This window comes from Macrosteles quadrilineatus, unplaced genomic scaffold, assembly GCF_028750875.1.
Source record: "Macrosteles quadrilineatus isolate MER2022 unplaced genomic scaffold, UCM_ALF_1.0 Scaffold_3__2_contigs__length_128488019, whole genome shotgun sequence".
Taxonomy (NCBI): domain Eukaryota; kingdom Metazoa; phylum Arthropoda; class Insecta; order Hemiptera; family Cicadellidae; genus Macrosteles; species Macrosteles quadrilineatus.
In genome coordinates this window covers 16,360,998-16,376,648 of record NW_026542596.1, presented here as the reverse complement: position 1 = coordinate 16,376,648, position 15,651 = coordinate 16,360,998, and the positions used below count along the sequence as shown (strand labels likewise).

General features: G+C 35.0%; 1 protein-coding gene across 2 annotated transcripts in view; it reads left to right on the top strand.

The window, feature by feature from the left end:
- The first annotated feature begins 8,696 nt into the window (after window positions 1-8,696).
- The window catches only part of LOC128990275 (uncharacterized), a 28,125-nt gene continuing 21,170 nt past the window's right edge, over window positions 8,697-15,651 (top strand). For both annotated transcript variants that reach the window (XM_054412594.1, XM_054412593.1), the window contains exons 1-3: window positions 8,697-8,922; window positions 12,920-13,187; window positions 14,848-14,902. In XM_054412594.1, coding sequence (XP_054268569.1) covers window positions 12,957-13,187; window positions 14,848-14,902 — 286 coding nt within the window. In that variant the 5' untranslated portion in view covers window positions 8,697-8,922; window positions 12,920-12,956. The remainder of the gene's footprint in view (window positions 8,923-12,919; window positions 13,188-14,847; window positions 14,903-15,651) is intronic.

Genomic DNA, 15,651 nt, shown 5'->3' with positions numbered 1-15,651 from the left:
TTTCCCATTTGTTACCCTAAAATCATAGTTTTTTGTATTTTTCAAGTTATTTTGTGGTACTTGGCAAAATTAATAATTTAAACTTAATATGTTCAGAATATACCATTAGTATTCCAGATTACTTTTCCAGAATATTCTGAGAATGTTCTCCAGATTTCTAGGCTATATAAAAATTTTCTTAGAATATTTTTGTTGAGTGATCTGAGTATATTCAAGGAAATTGCCTGGGATGTTGAGAATGATCTCAAACATTTTGGAAAATTCGAGGAAATCCTATTATTTTTCATGTTGTATTTAAATGTTATACGGTATATACTGTACAAGTGAGTTAACAAATTTTTAGATTTTCTTGAATTTGATGTTGGCAGATATTGATTGCAGTCCATGCCCTGGAATTTGAGGAGCAGAATCATTGCAATTATAAAATAAATTGAAATACCATCCAGAGAAAATATAGGAAATAAGGTCAACACTTGATATTTGGTATCAAATTAAACTTACCAAATTTAAAATAAGAGTTTTAGGAATTTTTTACATACTTTTACATTTCAACCTCCTTTGTTTGAATAATCTTTATGTTAGTCTGGAATTTTCAGATTTTATTTTAGTTCCTTTATACATTTAAACAGACCAATGCATCTGCAACGACGCATGCAACTTAACGATTGCAATACAAAAACACCAATAAATAATAACAATGGTATATAAAAAGCTGTTGTGTTTACTATTTTATATTAAAGTGCATAAAGGCCATGCTGCAGGATTCATGACGTCACACTAGTGGATGGATTTCATTGATAAATTCATTGCCATCACCATCCCCATACGTTTTAGGTAAATAAACAAGCTGGCTGTTTGTAAGATTTTAGTACAACTATCCACCACTGTGACGTAGTGTTGCGCTGCCCGTGCTGCAGCATGGCCTGTTTTTTCTAGTGGGGCCTTCATATTATGCAAATATTGATTACATCAGAACTTATGTTTAGAAACAAAGTAAAAAATAAAAGAAGTATAAAAAAATTATTACAGCTGGAAATAGTGGCATTAAATGATCATTCAATTTTAATAGTTTATGTAGAACATTTATTTTAAAAACATATAAAGTAAATCATAAACAGTGGTAATTTATCACAACAGTCCGTACTATTACACCTCACACAAATAACAAAACATGTTTAAGTCTTCAATCAGTTCACCAGCACCTCAATCAATGACTCTGTAACAAAAAAACTGTGTTTTAGGTTTAATTTAATAAACTTGGGCAACACATTCAATGTGAAGCCTACAGCGTAGTTCATACCAGTAAACATATTGTATGTGGTACTATGGGGTTAATGCATGAAGTTTTGGCTGTTATTTTTTTATTCGTGTAACTATAACATAGTAAAATATACAGTACAATGGACTCCCTCTTATCCAGACTCTCGGGACCGAGGTCAGAGCGGATAATGGATTTTCTGGTTAACTGATGTCCCACAAACTCATAAAAACTGACCGTTTAAATGCATACTGTATATACAGTATTTGACTAAAATGTAGTAGAGCATTTTATTTAGACTAGTAATCACTGTTCTCATATCCTTAACACAAGAACAGTCGTTTCAGTAACGCTTACCTCCCACTTCCTGCCGACCTAGTCCGGTTAAACCGATGTGCTGATAAAAATTGCCCGGTTAAAGAGATGTAATTTCCACCGAGTGTTGTCTGGTTTAACCGATGTCAGGTTAAAAGGTGTCCGAATAAGAGGGAGTCTACTGTACCTTATCATGGCTATTAAACATGGTAATAATGTTCCCTAATATGCAGCAAGGAAAATCAATTTTACTTAGCCTAAATACAAAGTGAAGAAGACTGATTCTGAAAATTACATTGCACTGCAACAGCAATGTTATGGGGTAAAGTTCTGCAGAGAAACCTTAATGTATTATTCTATCCTATCAAATTTTCAATTTCTATAAATTAATAGGCCTACTGACAATAGCTTCAAATTTATATAAAATAAATTGATTAAGAAATAGGCCTGCTTATTAATCTGTTAGGCTATGGGTCTTTTTAAAAAGAGGACCACCCGCCAATCTTTTACAGACCATTGCGGCGTTTAGGTTATGTTAGCTTATAGGCCTACCACATAGAAAAAAACCACGCACCTGTTTGAGTCGTGCATGCAGGAGAGTCAGAGTGGGGGGAAAGACACCTCGCCCCAACGACTTATCCCCACCACTGCTCCAGGCCCTTCCCCACCATCACCCTTCACATCTACGTGCGCGAGACAGCCATGGTTCTGTGCAGGTTCTTTTGAAAGTGGTAGGCCTATTGTTTATAAACAAACAAGGTATCATTAACAAAATTTTTAGCTTTTTTCTATAAGCTAAGTTACTCATGAAAAGACACGACTAGGTATAATTTGGCGCTTTTGACAATAAGTTTTGATAGAAAACACTAACCCAACCCAATGATGATGCTATTGGAACAATTTGTATTTATTTAGGTGTTACCTGGTTTTTATTAACATAAACTAAACCAAACTGAACTAACCTTGTTTAACTATCACAGCACAGTGTGAAAGTCTATTTGAAAAGACTCTATGGCTTTAAATATTTATATCACGATACCTTTAATACTCAAAACAAAAATCGGAATTTATATCGCAGGGAATAATATAAAGTACGATTTGTATAACAAACTGATATTTCACCCAATATATATTGAAGGTACTGATATTGCAGGTTCTCTTAAGGACTTTACTGCAGTTCTTAATAGCCTACATTGTTTATAGTAGAACATTCTAGCATAAAATGAAGACTGTGAATGTATTGTTACATCAAAATTACCCCAACTAAAGAAAGAATTGTAGGCCTAGTTATTTTGATCTTTATAATAATAAAGACCATAACAACCTGTAGGCCTATAGTGATTTTTACATCACTAAGTAGAGGCACAGAAAACATACTACTATAACCCAGAATGCCAACCGCATGGTAAAAAGCATTAAGTGTTTTGAGAGAGCTTTGCCTGTCAATCGTAGGCAGCGCCACCAGCGTTGCCATGCACTCAGCATAGCAACGCTGGTGGCGCTGCCTACGATTGACTGGCAAAGCTCTCTCTAAACACTTAATGCTTTTTACCATGCGGTTGGCATTCTGGGTTATAGTAGTACGTTTTCTGTGGTAGAGGGCAGATTGTTTATTCCTAAAAGTAGGTAACGGCACAACAGGTTTTGGGCGCTACAAATAACTAGCCTACAATTTAATAGTTTTTAAACTTAACGTTTATTTTTCTGTCGTTGGAGTTTCAAATAGCATGTTTCTCATGGCCATGTTACTCTAAATAATTTCAAACAAACCGCCATTTAAATTAAACAAACGATGTTTTAATATTCTGACTATTACAACAGCACGAGGAAATGCCTCTTTCAAAAGGTTACAGCATTCTAAGTTATTAAGTTAGAGCCTATATGTGTGTATGAGTAGCCTTTATAAAGGCTAGGTATAATGTAAAGAATGGGTAGCCTACTTTCCTGTTAAAGGGAACATTCATTATTATATATAATTTAATTTCAAATATCGAAATTTTATTTTTCTGTCCGTTGAACAGCCATTCCCCATGCCTTTTCTGTTATTAAACGGAATTTTGAAACGGTAACATAGCCTATACAGCAAGTTTGGTTAGTTATGTTATAGTTTCTAGTTTAGCTTAGTTTGATTTTATAATCCAATAAAATAGGCAATAAATGTTAACCTAAACAAGGTCCGGCCTACTTCTTAATTAGTAGATAATTTAAATGCGTTTGAAGATAACAGAAGGAATAAGTTACGGATTGTGAAGTAAGTTAAAACAAAAATATTGATAAGCTTATATCGAAAAGTAATCATCGATAATAATGAATGTTCCCTTTAACAGGAAACTGCCAAAGAATGAGAGACCCAATATAATATAGTAACCTAGTAGGGTACTATAGTGTAGGCCTATCTATCGATAGCGGAACCTAGCCTTGCCCTACGCCAGGGTAATGCAAAGCCTAGCCAAGGCCTTAAGTTATTTTAATGTTAGTTAGTTAGCCTACACATTTAATTGGCTTAAGGACCATATTTAGTCTACGGCATAGACTTTTTTCCAAACAGTTAATGGTTTACAGGCTATAGGTTTAAATGTGTCAACCTTTAACCTAAAGATTAGGCCTTTATACAACTCACCCAAGGGTTTCTAATATGAAAGTTACACCGCTTGGTAACTTATTTTGTAAGTGCCTTTTACCACACAGCCTAGACAGTTCTTCAATCGCTGGGGCAACCGGGCAAACAGATGTCGATGACAGAACAACAGTAAACAACTCTTTTGCTTCAATTGTGTGAGAGTCGTTCATTTGAGATCAGCTCAATTTTACGGTTTGCGCATGCGCAGTAGGCTAGTCCAATTCCTGCCCTGAAACGCTCGCAGTTGTGAGTGTGTGTTCGTGTTGTGCGTGCAGTGCACTGTTGTGTTTTGTGTTGTTGTTGTTGACATGAGCGAAGCCGAAGCGACTCAGCGAGCGAGAGTCGACTGAGTCAAAGTCGAGACGCGGACGCGACTGACAACTGACGCGAGCGACTGCGAGAACTACTCAGTCTTCATCATCTATAAATAAAACTAGGTTTACAATGCAGTTGTCTGCTTGCAATATTGAGCGGAGCCAGCATATTAATTCAATGTCAATGATATATTTGGTTTGCAATCGCATTTTAAATAGAATGCCTATTTGCAGTAGGTATCCAAAGTCGATCATAAGTCAGGATTAAGTGATGAATCGTCTACTTGCAGGAACCATATTCTATGTTTCATCTGGTTCTCATAAATATAATGTCTCCTTGCAGTATCCAATGCCAATGATATATTTGGTTCGCATAAATGGAATGCCCATTTACAGATTCTCAAGTCAATGGTAGGCCTACTGCTGGTTCACGGAGTATGTTTAATCTATGGTTCACGTCATGGTGGAAGGAAAAAACATAGGAGTGCTATCTATTATATTATTAAAGTGATACAATCAAATTTTATGTAAACGGTTAAGATCATTTGCCAAATTAAAATATAGGCATATGGCACATCAAAATGAAGCATAGAGTGTGTAGATATGCCGAAAAGTATTGATATGGACGAATTTCTTAAGGGTTCTGCCCCACGGGCTGATTTCCAAATAAAAGGGCTACGCCTGGCATGCTTCCAATGTTTAAATGATTTAATTTAATTTTGTTAATGAAACAGCTGGTTAGTACAATGAACTGGTGTTTGTTTATTTACTCGAATAAGATGTTTGTTTTGCTTTATGTAGATTTAGGAGGGTTATGTTTGGTTTTAAAGTGAGGTTGTGAATGTTTTGTAAAGTATTGCTCAAATTTTCATTTTTTAAATATATATTAAACTACATGTGAAGAGGCTGGACTAAAATTGAAGGAAATGGTAAAACATGTCATTCATGAAGCGTCTATATGAAGCAATAATTGATGCTATTACAACACTGAGGTATGTTGTCATATTCTTAGGGATCTATTAACATCAAAAGTAGGGGTTTGAAAGTAAGTAGGTTTACGCTTTTTAAATCAGTTTTATTTTCAAACTAAATCATAGAGTTGCTGTATTTTAAAACACACATCAGCACCACTTTAATAGCTCTCTAGCTAGGTCACATTTTCTTCCCGTTGCAAAGCACGGGTATAGCAGCTTGTTCCCACATATTCTGACGTCACTCGGATTGCAAACAAATAAAGATCACCTGATTGTAACTGTCAAATTAGTATGTAGTTGTTTTGATTTTTGTTATTGTTTTTATAATAATAAAAACAATAACAACCAAATCAAAACAAATACATATACTAATTTGACAGTTACAATCAGGTGATCTTTTGTTTGCAATCCGAGTGACGTCAGAATATGTGGGAATAGCACACCTATGTTTTTTCCTTCCACCATGAGTTCACGTAAATGGATTGTTTACTTGTAGTATCCAAACTCAATGGTGCATGTAAATGAATAGTCTACTTGCAGTATCCTAAATCAATGGTCCATTTATTTTGTTCACATAAATAAAATGGAACATTGATCATTATACAAGTACATTTTTTACAAATTTTCTTGCAAATCAAAGGCGGTGTGATTTTTGTTGGTATAATTATGTTGTAGTATTTTTTTTTTTGTGACCTCGTTTTATCCTCTCCTTCTCCACGCAACATACGTTTAGGCCTAATTAGTTGACTATCCATTGTTGTTAAAAGAACAGAACGATTATACAATTAAATATAAACTGCATGATTTTAATCACTCAATATAGAACTGATTGTTAATCAATTCGTATTACATGCTCTTTAATATTCATCCGATTTTTTCTTTTGTACTGTATTTATAATGTGGTAGATTTGTTGACTAACATTTGTCTCAGGCTCTTGTTTACTTTTTAGTGTCTAACTCGCAAATAATGTCATGGCGGCCAATTAACCCATAAGGCCCATGTTAAATTTCTAAAAGTTTGCATTCATGTAGGGAAAAGTCCTATGGTCCGATTTGTACCATTTCAGATTTATACCTTCCCATGGTTGGTTACTATTTCGTGCAGATTGCTTCAGCCGTTCAGGAGGAGTATTTGTAAAACAAAAGTAGGAGTGTAGTATAAGAGCTTCGCTCGCTTCGCTCAATTACAGTTTTGTCTGGGCCAGTCTGTACATTGCTAGAAACCGAAACAAGTCTCACTAAATTTATGTCTGTCTGTCTTCCTGTCTGTCACGGCCCAAGAGCCATTTTACGCGGCCTACTCCTGAAAAACGAGAGTACCTATCAAGTTCCAAATTATTTTGTATTCACTGGATTGGCGAGATTGTCTTTAGCCATTAAAATATGGCGTCACTACATTGTAAATAAAATGACGGATGTTTAAAAACCCAATTTTGTGCGATTTTTTTTAAAGTTTTCCCAATGTTTATCACATAATATTCATCTATGAAGTAACGAACAGCTGTTCGAATCATGATTATTTCTTCTAGCTGTCACTGATATGTTTACATTAAATGTTGTTTACAAATACCGCAGCCATTTCCGATCACGTTTTGGAAAGCAAATCCAAACCAAGTAAGATTAAAAACGTTTTTCCTTACATAACGGATTTAATTAATCGCAAGTGCAATAATTTGTAGGGTATCCGTAAATGAAAATAGAGATTCTTTGTGTATAAAATTGTTCTTGAGTTTTGATAACCGGGAAAAAGACCTTTAATCATTGTTGTATATGGCTGGGAAACTTACATTTTTTAAATGAGCGTTTTCAGTCGAGATTTGGCACACGACCGACGCGCGTCTACATGTCCATAGTAAAAAGTAGGCCTACCGTGTATTTAAGATAGCATATATCTGAAAACACGCAAACCAACTGCTGTTCTTTATATATGAAGGTTTCAACTGAATACTAAAAGATCCCCGTGCGTAGAACGGGTACACAGCTAGTACATAATACAGCAATAAATGCAAAAAATAAAAATATCACATGGGTCACAATGATCTGTGCGAGTCCTTAACTGATCAGCTACTTGTTAGCGAATTTCCCATAGGGAATAAGCTATTACCGTAGTACTCATGGTAAGACCCGGACCCGGGACCATTTTTTTTCGTTTTGAAGTCCCTAGAGGCCAAAAACACAATCCGATATATATATATATGTGTGTGTGTGTGTGTGTGTGTCCGTTAGTGCGATAACTCTAACAAAAATGATCCGATTTTGATGAACGTGCAATTCCAACACTCCAACACTGGACAACTAAAAAATGTGTCCATGTCCGTTTTTTGTCGTTTGCGTGCAACGTTAAACTTGGACACATTTGAATGTGTCCAGGTTCATCGTTGTCTGCTTTTACGTTGATTTAGGTGGTGTCATGTCTGTTTTTTATCGGTAGTGTCTGTTTTTTATCGTTGTCCGCGTTGAACCATGTTAAACGTTGTCCAACTTCGTCATCAATCGTCCCATTCAATATACATCACCACACTCAACACTCAATTGATGACATATACATCATTGACACTTCTCAAACACACGTAAAAAAAAACAGGTTTTACCATTGGATTTGGATTGGCCGAGCAGTACTACTAAGCACTGAGCTATAATTCTAACTGGAGGTAGCACTGAATGTCAAAGATGCGTGTCGCCAGCCGCCATGTTTGCGTGAGGTGTGAGTTATAAGAAGCCATATTATTGCTATGGCTATTATTATACTTGGCTTAAAACACCTACTTTGTATGGTCGCCATTTCAAAGAAAATTATTAAAGTATTAAAAGTATTCAAGTATGACAAAAATACTCACTGCTATACCAACCTAGTTATAAGAAGCCATGTTATTGCTATGGTAAGAAAACTTACTGCTATACCAACCTAACAAAATCAGCGACTCGCTTTTGACAGACTTCTGCCATGGCAGTGCTACCTCCAGTTATAATTTTAGCTCAGTGCTACTAAGTCATGGAAATACAGTAATTTAAAATTTTTATCAGAAGTATATACATTAGCATTCAATTTCGATTCTGATGATTTTATCTAGCTTCTATAATCAATACTCATTCCAAGTAAACATGCAGTTGCTGCTTTGTATTACTGTATAAATCTGACGTAATAAATGCAAACAAGTGAACAGAAAAGAAAACTAACCTTCAATATCGTTTCGTTTGTCGGTCTCCGTAGTTTCATACGATACGATTACGTATGATAGGCTTGTTTTTGGAGGTTTTCGGTTTGTTGTGCTTGTGAAAGTGATGAGTTTGATTATCTACGGATTTTTATGGACCTTGATGGTTGGAAGCTCTGTTTTTTCTTTTTCAAATGAGATCTCCAGAAAGAAGTGAATTGAAAGACAACAATAAATGTAAGATCATAAAAACAGATCGAGTCTACGTAGATGTATTGTATTTTTGGTAAGTAGCCTAGTGGTGGTTTATAATAATTGTAATGGTTTGGTAGGCCTAGCTTCGACACAACCAATTAAGTTACGCTTCCCCTAAATTATTTGCCCAAACGATAATTTGGATTTGACAAATGAAAAATGTTTACTTAGCAGGTACTTAATTCTTTAACTTATTGTTAGGCCTAGGCCGTAAGTTACTATTTAAATACATCTTCATAATTAGCCAGTTTTAACTTTTATTGCTTAGCCTATAATTGAAATTGGACACTTACCATGTTTTGAATTAAAAAATGATTTGCCTCAAGCTTTTTTCCAAAGCTTGTTCGCAGTACAAGAGTACAGAATAAAAATATTAGGGTAGGCCTACAGTTTCTTAACTGGGCTAAGTTATGCTAATATCAATTCGATTTGTAAACCTTCATTTGATTTTTTCATTGTGTTGTGCACATTCGGAGTTTAAACACTTTTGTAATAAGTTAAGCCTAGCCCTAGCCTATGTAAGTAGAAACTTGTCGATTTACTTTTACTTAAGTAGTGTTAAGTTAGCATAGTCCTTCTTGCGTAGCTAACTTAATAATTCTGAATTCACTAAAATATTATAAGTTAAGTTATGGTGCCAAGGAAGCTTGGTTAGCACAAAATACAAAGTTCTCCAAGTTTTTTTGTGTAAATAGAATGCCTAACATTTAGGGCTTTTTTCTTGTGTCTGCGTGAGTAGCTTTTTAGCGAATCTCGCTTTAGGGGATTCGTCTTATCGTAAGTGGCACGGTAAGTTAAGACCTAGGCCCGGGACCGATTTACTTTTTCGAAAAATCTGAACTTTCTGGACTTTTCTTTAAAACATTTTTAAATCATTCCTACAATCTTAAAAAAACAAGAAAATAGCCTAAGTTTTACCTTTAAACAAAGGTATCTTTTTAAGGCGCCGAAACCACTGCAAATTACAAAAATATACAGAACTATTTGCTAAATGCGCGGAGCACATCGCTTGCCGAGGAATGAGGAGTGGAGTGATACAGACTGGTGACTAGGCCTACCTACCTACTTACTCTTGGACTCCTAGAATGGTTTGCGTTACCATTGATTAAATATTGATTGTTAATTTTACGGTGATTTTGAATCACATTAAAATAAAATGAAACTATTCTAAACTAACCTAACCAAACGTGCTGTATGGTTACATAAATTGGGTTTACAGCAGAAAAGGCATGTGTGGAAGGCAGGTCGTGGTTTATGAGAATTTGTGGCTCCATTAAGTGTTTTGAAGTACCGGTAGGTAAAGTTAGATTAGGAAGGTGCCCTAAAGTGTAGGTTATAGGTAATCGGGTTCTTTATTTGTGTTACACCATACCAGTATTGTTTTTTATCTTATGTAATAGTTGGTTAAACGGGGAAACGGTTTCAAAAATGCAAGCAATTTGCAGTGGTTTCCGCGCCTTAAAAATGTTTTAAAGGTAACTATTTTCTTGTTTTAAGATCGTAGGAATAATTTAAAAACGTTTGAAAGAAAAGTCCAGAAAGTTCAGATTTAGATGCAAGCATTTTTGAAATTGTTTTTCCGTTTAACCAACTACCGGTATTCCAAAAGATAAAAAACAATATGGTGTTACAAAAACAAACAACCCGATTACCTAAACTTTACCTTCCTAATCTACCCTTACTTCAAAACACTTAATGGAGCACTTAATACTCATAAACCCCGACCTACTTTCCCCACATGCCTAAATTAGATCATTGTTCAATCTGCGTTTTATTAATGTAATAAATTACTCTACCCTCAATATAATTCAACATTCATTATAACCTGTGAGGTATTATCGGAATAAATATTGATTTCGATGCGGTTCGATATATCGCTTATCAAATCCTTTCTAATCAGCTGGCAACACAAATAGGTGCCCAAGAGGGCCAAGAGTAAATAGTCACCGGTCCGTATCTTTCCGCTCCTTGTTTCTTGAAGTGCGATATGCTCCGCGCATTGAGTAAGTAGTTCTGTGTGTTTTTGTAATTTGCAGTGAATTCCACGCCTTAAAAAATGTTTGTAAATGTATTTTCTTGTTTATTAAGATCGTAGGAATGGTTTAAACACGTTTAAAAGAAAAGTCTAGAAAATTCAGAAATACCATCACTTTTTCATTTTGATGGCCCCAGACACCATTCGTTCAAATTTTTTTATCATGTATTGGCCCTAAACCTCCAAGATTTATATATAGGCTACGTCTGTGAACGTGATAACTTGAGTAATTTTTGTCTGATTTTGATGAGATTTGGCTTAGGCTACCGGTAGAGGTGTAAGGAGGGATTTAACTTAAACTTGAATGAGTTCGCGAACCAACATGATCGGACTATGGGAACGGGGTTTTACGGGGGGTTTTATGGGGTAAAAAAATGGTTTTTCTCATTATTCACCCTCAAAAGACAAGATTTCTCAATTTCTCTCAAACAATTTTAAACAAAGAGCTTAAAAAAACAAATAATTTAGTATATCAAAGTGTTTTTGTACGGTTATTGGTAACGGAGAAAATTGAAAAGTTGTAAATTTAAAATTCCGATGTTATTCTTATGGAGAATATTGTAAAATTTTGTAGTTTCATTTTTTATGGATATATTTTGATTAAACCTGGGAAGTTAATTTTGTTTATACTAATTTCTGTAGCAGTCTTTCATGTGAAATACTAGGCCTATCAAATGCTTTAGAAAGTCCATGAAAATACCAGCAACACTTTCTTTTTTGTCTATTGATTCTATAATTTATATAGGCCCTAGTGAAATTGATCAGATCTGTGGTGACAGATTTATCTTTGAAAAAACCATGTTGTTCGTCATCTAAAAGACTATTTTGTTTTAAAAATAGCATGAGTCTTCCATGCATGGCTTTTTCAAAAACTTTTGAGATTGAAGACAGAATAGAAACTGGACAATAATTTTCAACATTAAGTTCCTCCCCTTTTTTGTAGGCCTAGATTGGCACATGATTATAAAAATCTTAAAAATTTTAGAAATCAATTTGTCCGGGAAGATGCCAGAAATGAAGGATGAATTTATCAGGTGTAATAAAGGCTTTATCAATGCAATTTTGGACAATTTTGTAACTGTTGTTGGTATTTCATCATATCATCCGTAAGAGTTTTTATTTTTCAAAGAATCAATTACTTTAGCCAATTCGTTTTCATTAAGTGGATTGCAACGGAACACTTTTTGTGGATTTAATGAGTTATTTGTCAAAGTCACGGGCTGTGCTGGAGGCAATTCCTCAAGTAAATTTTCAGTTGCATTCACATAATAGTCATTAAAAATGTAACTAACATGCATTGGATTGTTAGGACTAACAGGCATACTAACAAACCTTGCTTTTAGGACTAACAGGGATGTTAGGACAACTAATTTTTAAATAAAAAAAAATATTTAAATTGACATTCACTGAGCTATTTACCTCATTGGTGTGTACACTTCCCCGTAGTTGGCATCCACCAGAAATTGATTGAGACGGTTAATTTTATCCTCAGAAAGAATTCAACATTTTAAAATTTCCTACACTTTTTTTGTTTTATTTTTGTATTATTCATACTCAGGTCAGTGCTGAGACTAAAGGTAGTCCATACACCTGCATGGTCAGATAGTATATAGGCCTAGTAACTGTTCTAGCAACCTTACCTCCACCTGGTGAGACATGACGTAAGAGGCTACAAGAATAAGGCATGCGTTGAACCTGGTTAATTCTTCATGAACAAAATAAAAATTAAAAGATCTCAAGATACAACTTAATTCTAAGGTCTCATCTCATGGGATTGGATGAAAGATGGTAAGTGGTGATCAATTTTGATTGGACACTCCAATCATCATCAGACCCAATAGGTGAAAAACCTATTGGGTATCTATTTCGCCTATTGGGTTAAATTTATTGGGTTTCGCCTATTTTGATCTTTAATGTAAAACTTTATTTTAGCGTTTTACTTCCTGAATACCCTTGCTTTGTTATAAAAAAACTAAATTAAATTTTATTTCAGATTGCAGGCAACAATCAACATCTCTAGACCAGAGAAAATGATTCCCATCCACTGCCCACTGTGCTGTGATCAGCCGTTCGACGACCAAGATGCTTTGTTCCACCATTTGCGAAGTTTACGGAACAACCTCTTTTGCCCAATCTGTTCTGAGAGGTTTAGTTCCCTGGACTTGCTCATTAAACATCTGTCTCGGAAATGTGATGGTCCCCTCTCACCTCGCGAGGCCAAACGGAAGTGTCTGTACAATCAGAACAAATTACTTGAAATGGTAAGATTTTATAACTGTCATTTTAGATCTCTGATTCATAGTTTACTCTGTAACCTTAGTGTTTATGTCTGATTTTGTTATTTTTTCCTGTCCATTACTATTACAAATACAATAGCCTATATAAACTAGTGATGGGTTGGTCGGTACCACATTTTCAATGTCGGTTCCGGTACGGATTCGTAAACAAAATCGGTTCTCACTTCCTGTACCATCGGTACCTCATTTCAAATTATACTACCGGTACTTGTTTTATTTTAAAAACAAAATATCCCTATTTCAATTTTTTTTAACTGATTATTTTTCATTATTGTAGGTTGGTTATATTATGGGATTAAGAAAATTAAACTTAGGCCTATTTGTATAAACAACACTTTGACAACCAAACACATGCAAATCAAAAAAATATATACCATAGCCTACCAGAAGAATTAAATATAGGTCTATTTGTTGAAATCACTGTTAAACCAATAAATTTAACATAGGTCACTACTCACTAACCTTGGAAAGAAAAGGGGCTCTGGAAATGTGTTAACTAAGTTCTAGCTAAATATTTAGAAGGGAGTAATCTTGAGTTATTTTGTACCTATAGTCTGCATTAAGTTAATTTTAGATTCCATTATTAAGGAAAATTTAGAACAAAAGTATTTATGAAAAGGACGTTTTGAACAAAACTTTTTAGAAAATATGCCTATTCATCTGAGGTTACAGTTTGAGGTGCAGGCTTGTAGAAAAAAAGATTTAACAAAGGCTTAGCTCTGTGGTGCATAGTTTAGATCTTAGTGAACATTTAACAGTTTATTTAAACTAAAAACACATTAATTATGCCAGGAGGTTCATTTTTTGTAGGACCATGTTTACGGCGTAAACAGCCGGCGGGTGGAACCCCCCTACAGTAGACTCCCTCTTATCCGGACACCTTTTAACCAGACATCGGTTTAACCGGACTACACTCCACGGTAATTACATCTCTTTAACCGGACAATTTTTATCAGGGCATTGGTTTAACCGGACTAAATCGGCAGGAAGTGGGTGGTACTGAAACGACTGTTCTCGTGGGAAAGATTTGAGACCAGTGATTACATGGCTAAATACAATGCTCTCCTAAATTTAAGTCGAATAACACCGTAAACGGTCTGTTTTAACGAGTTTTTGGGGACGTCGGCTTAACCGGAAAACTCGTTATCCGCACTGGCCTTGGTCCCAAGGAGTCCGGATAAGAGGGAGTCTACTGTACTGGAATATTTGCTGAAGGATATGAGAAACTATAAAATATTAACATCATATTCATCCCTTGAACTTCTATGACTTGGTTAGTGGTAGATTTCAACAGGCCTTGAAATGTGTGCATACACTCCCACCTTAGCTACAGTACTATTTTATGGGGAGGAAGTAATTATAGAAAAAAAAACTTAAAAGAGCCCTATAATTTGCGTTCAATTATAGTCTTTATTAGTGAATTTTGATCTAGTTTCGACAGAAAAGGTAAGCCTACTGTTAAACTTAACCACCACAAAATCCATTAAAATACAATATTATGTTGCATACAGGGGGAGGGTTTGGAAATGTGTATAAAACCGATTTCATACTTTGACCATTGTCGATTTAGCTTTGATTCTGTAGTTTATTTCTTTACTATAAACATGTACTCTCTTTGTTACAGTTGCCAGGCATCCCTCCAACTCCTCCAAGCAGCCTCGAACCAGCCAATTCTTCAGGTGCTTTTCTTAAATAGTTATAATACAGTAATAGTAAATTTAAAAATTGTTGTATAGCCTATAAGTTATTTAACAGATTTATTCCATACATGAATTAAAATGTACTATATACAGTCAAACCCCAATAACCATATCAATTAATCAATTATTTAAGATGGGGACGCCACTATGTGCGTATTTTAACCCAAATATGAGTGTAGGATGATTGTTGCTATCCTGTAGTCTTGTTCCAACATGTTCCTCAGACACAACTGTTATTTAATAGCCCATACAGCCAATGGAAACGAAGGGACCTATAGTTTGTAGTGGAATCTGAACCACATTTTTTCCTTGTAACAAATTGGTCTAATTATCACGATGGTACTGGGGATAGTCGTACTACTCACTAGTGTGGATGTTAATACACACCAGGGAGCATCGCATCCACAGTTCATGCCTATAATTTATTATAGATTATTTTGCGCAAAGACTGTTGAGCTTAAATCTGTAGACCTTATTTAATTATAAGACTTGACTTTACAAACAAACAATACTTTATTTTTTATAGCTTCACAACAGAACACATACAAACTTTTATAACTCATAAGCACATTTGTTTTACTCCAACTAAGAAGCTGCTATGCCAACATAACAACAAATTGTATAAACATGAAACAGTCTTTAGTCCCCAAAGCAGAATGGTTCCTACGTGTCTGCAACGGCCTGTGAAAACCTCAAAATGTGTCCGCAAGCGCTAAAACTAAAAAGCT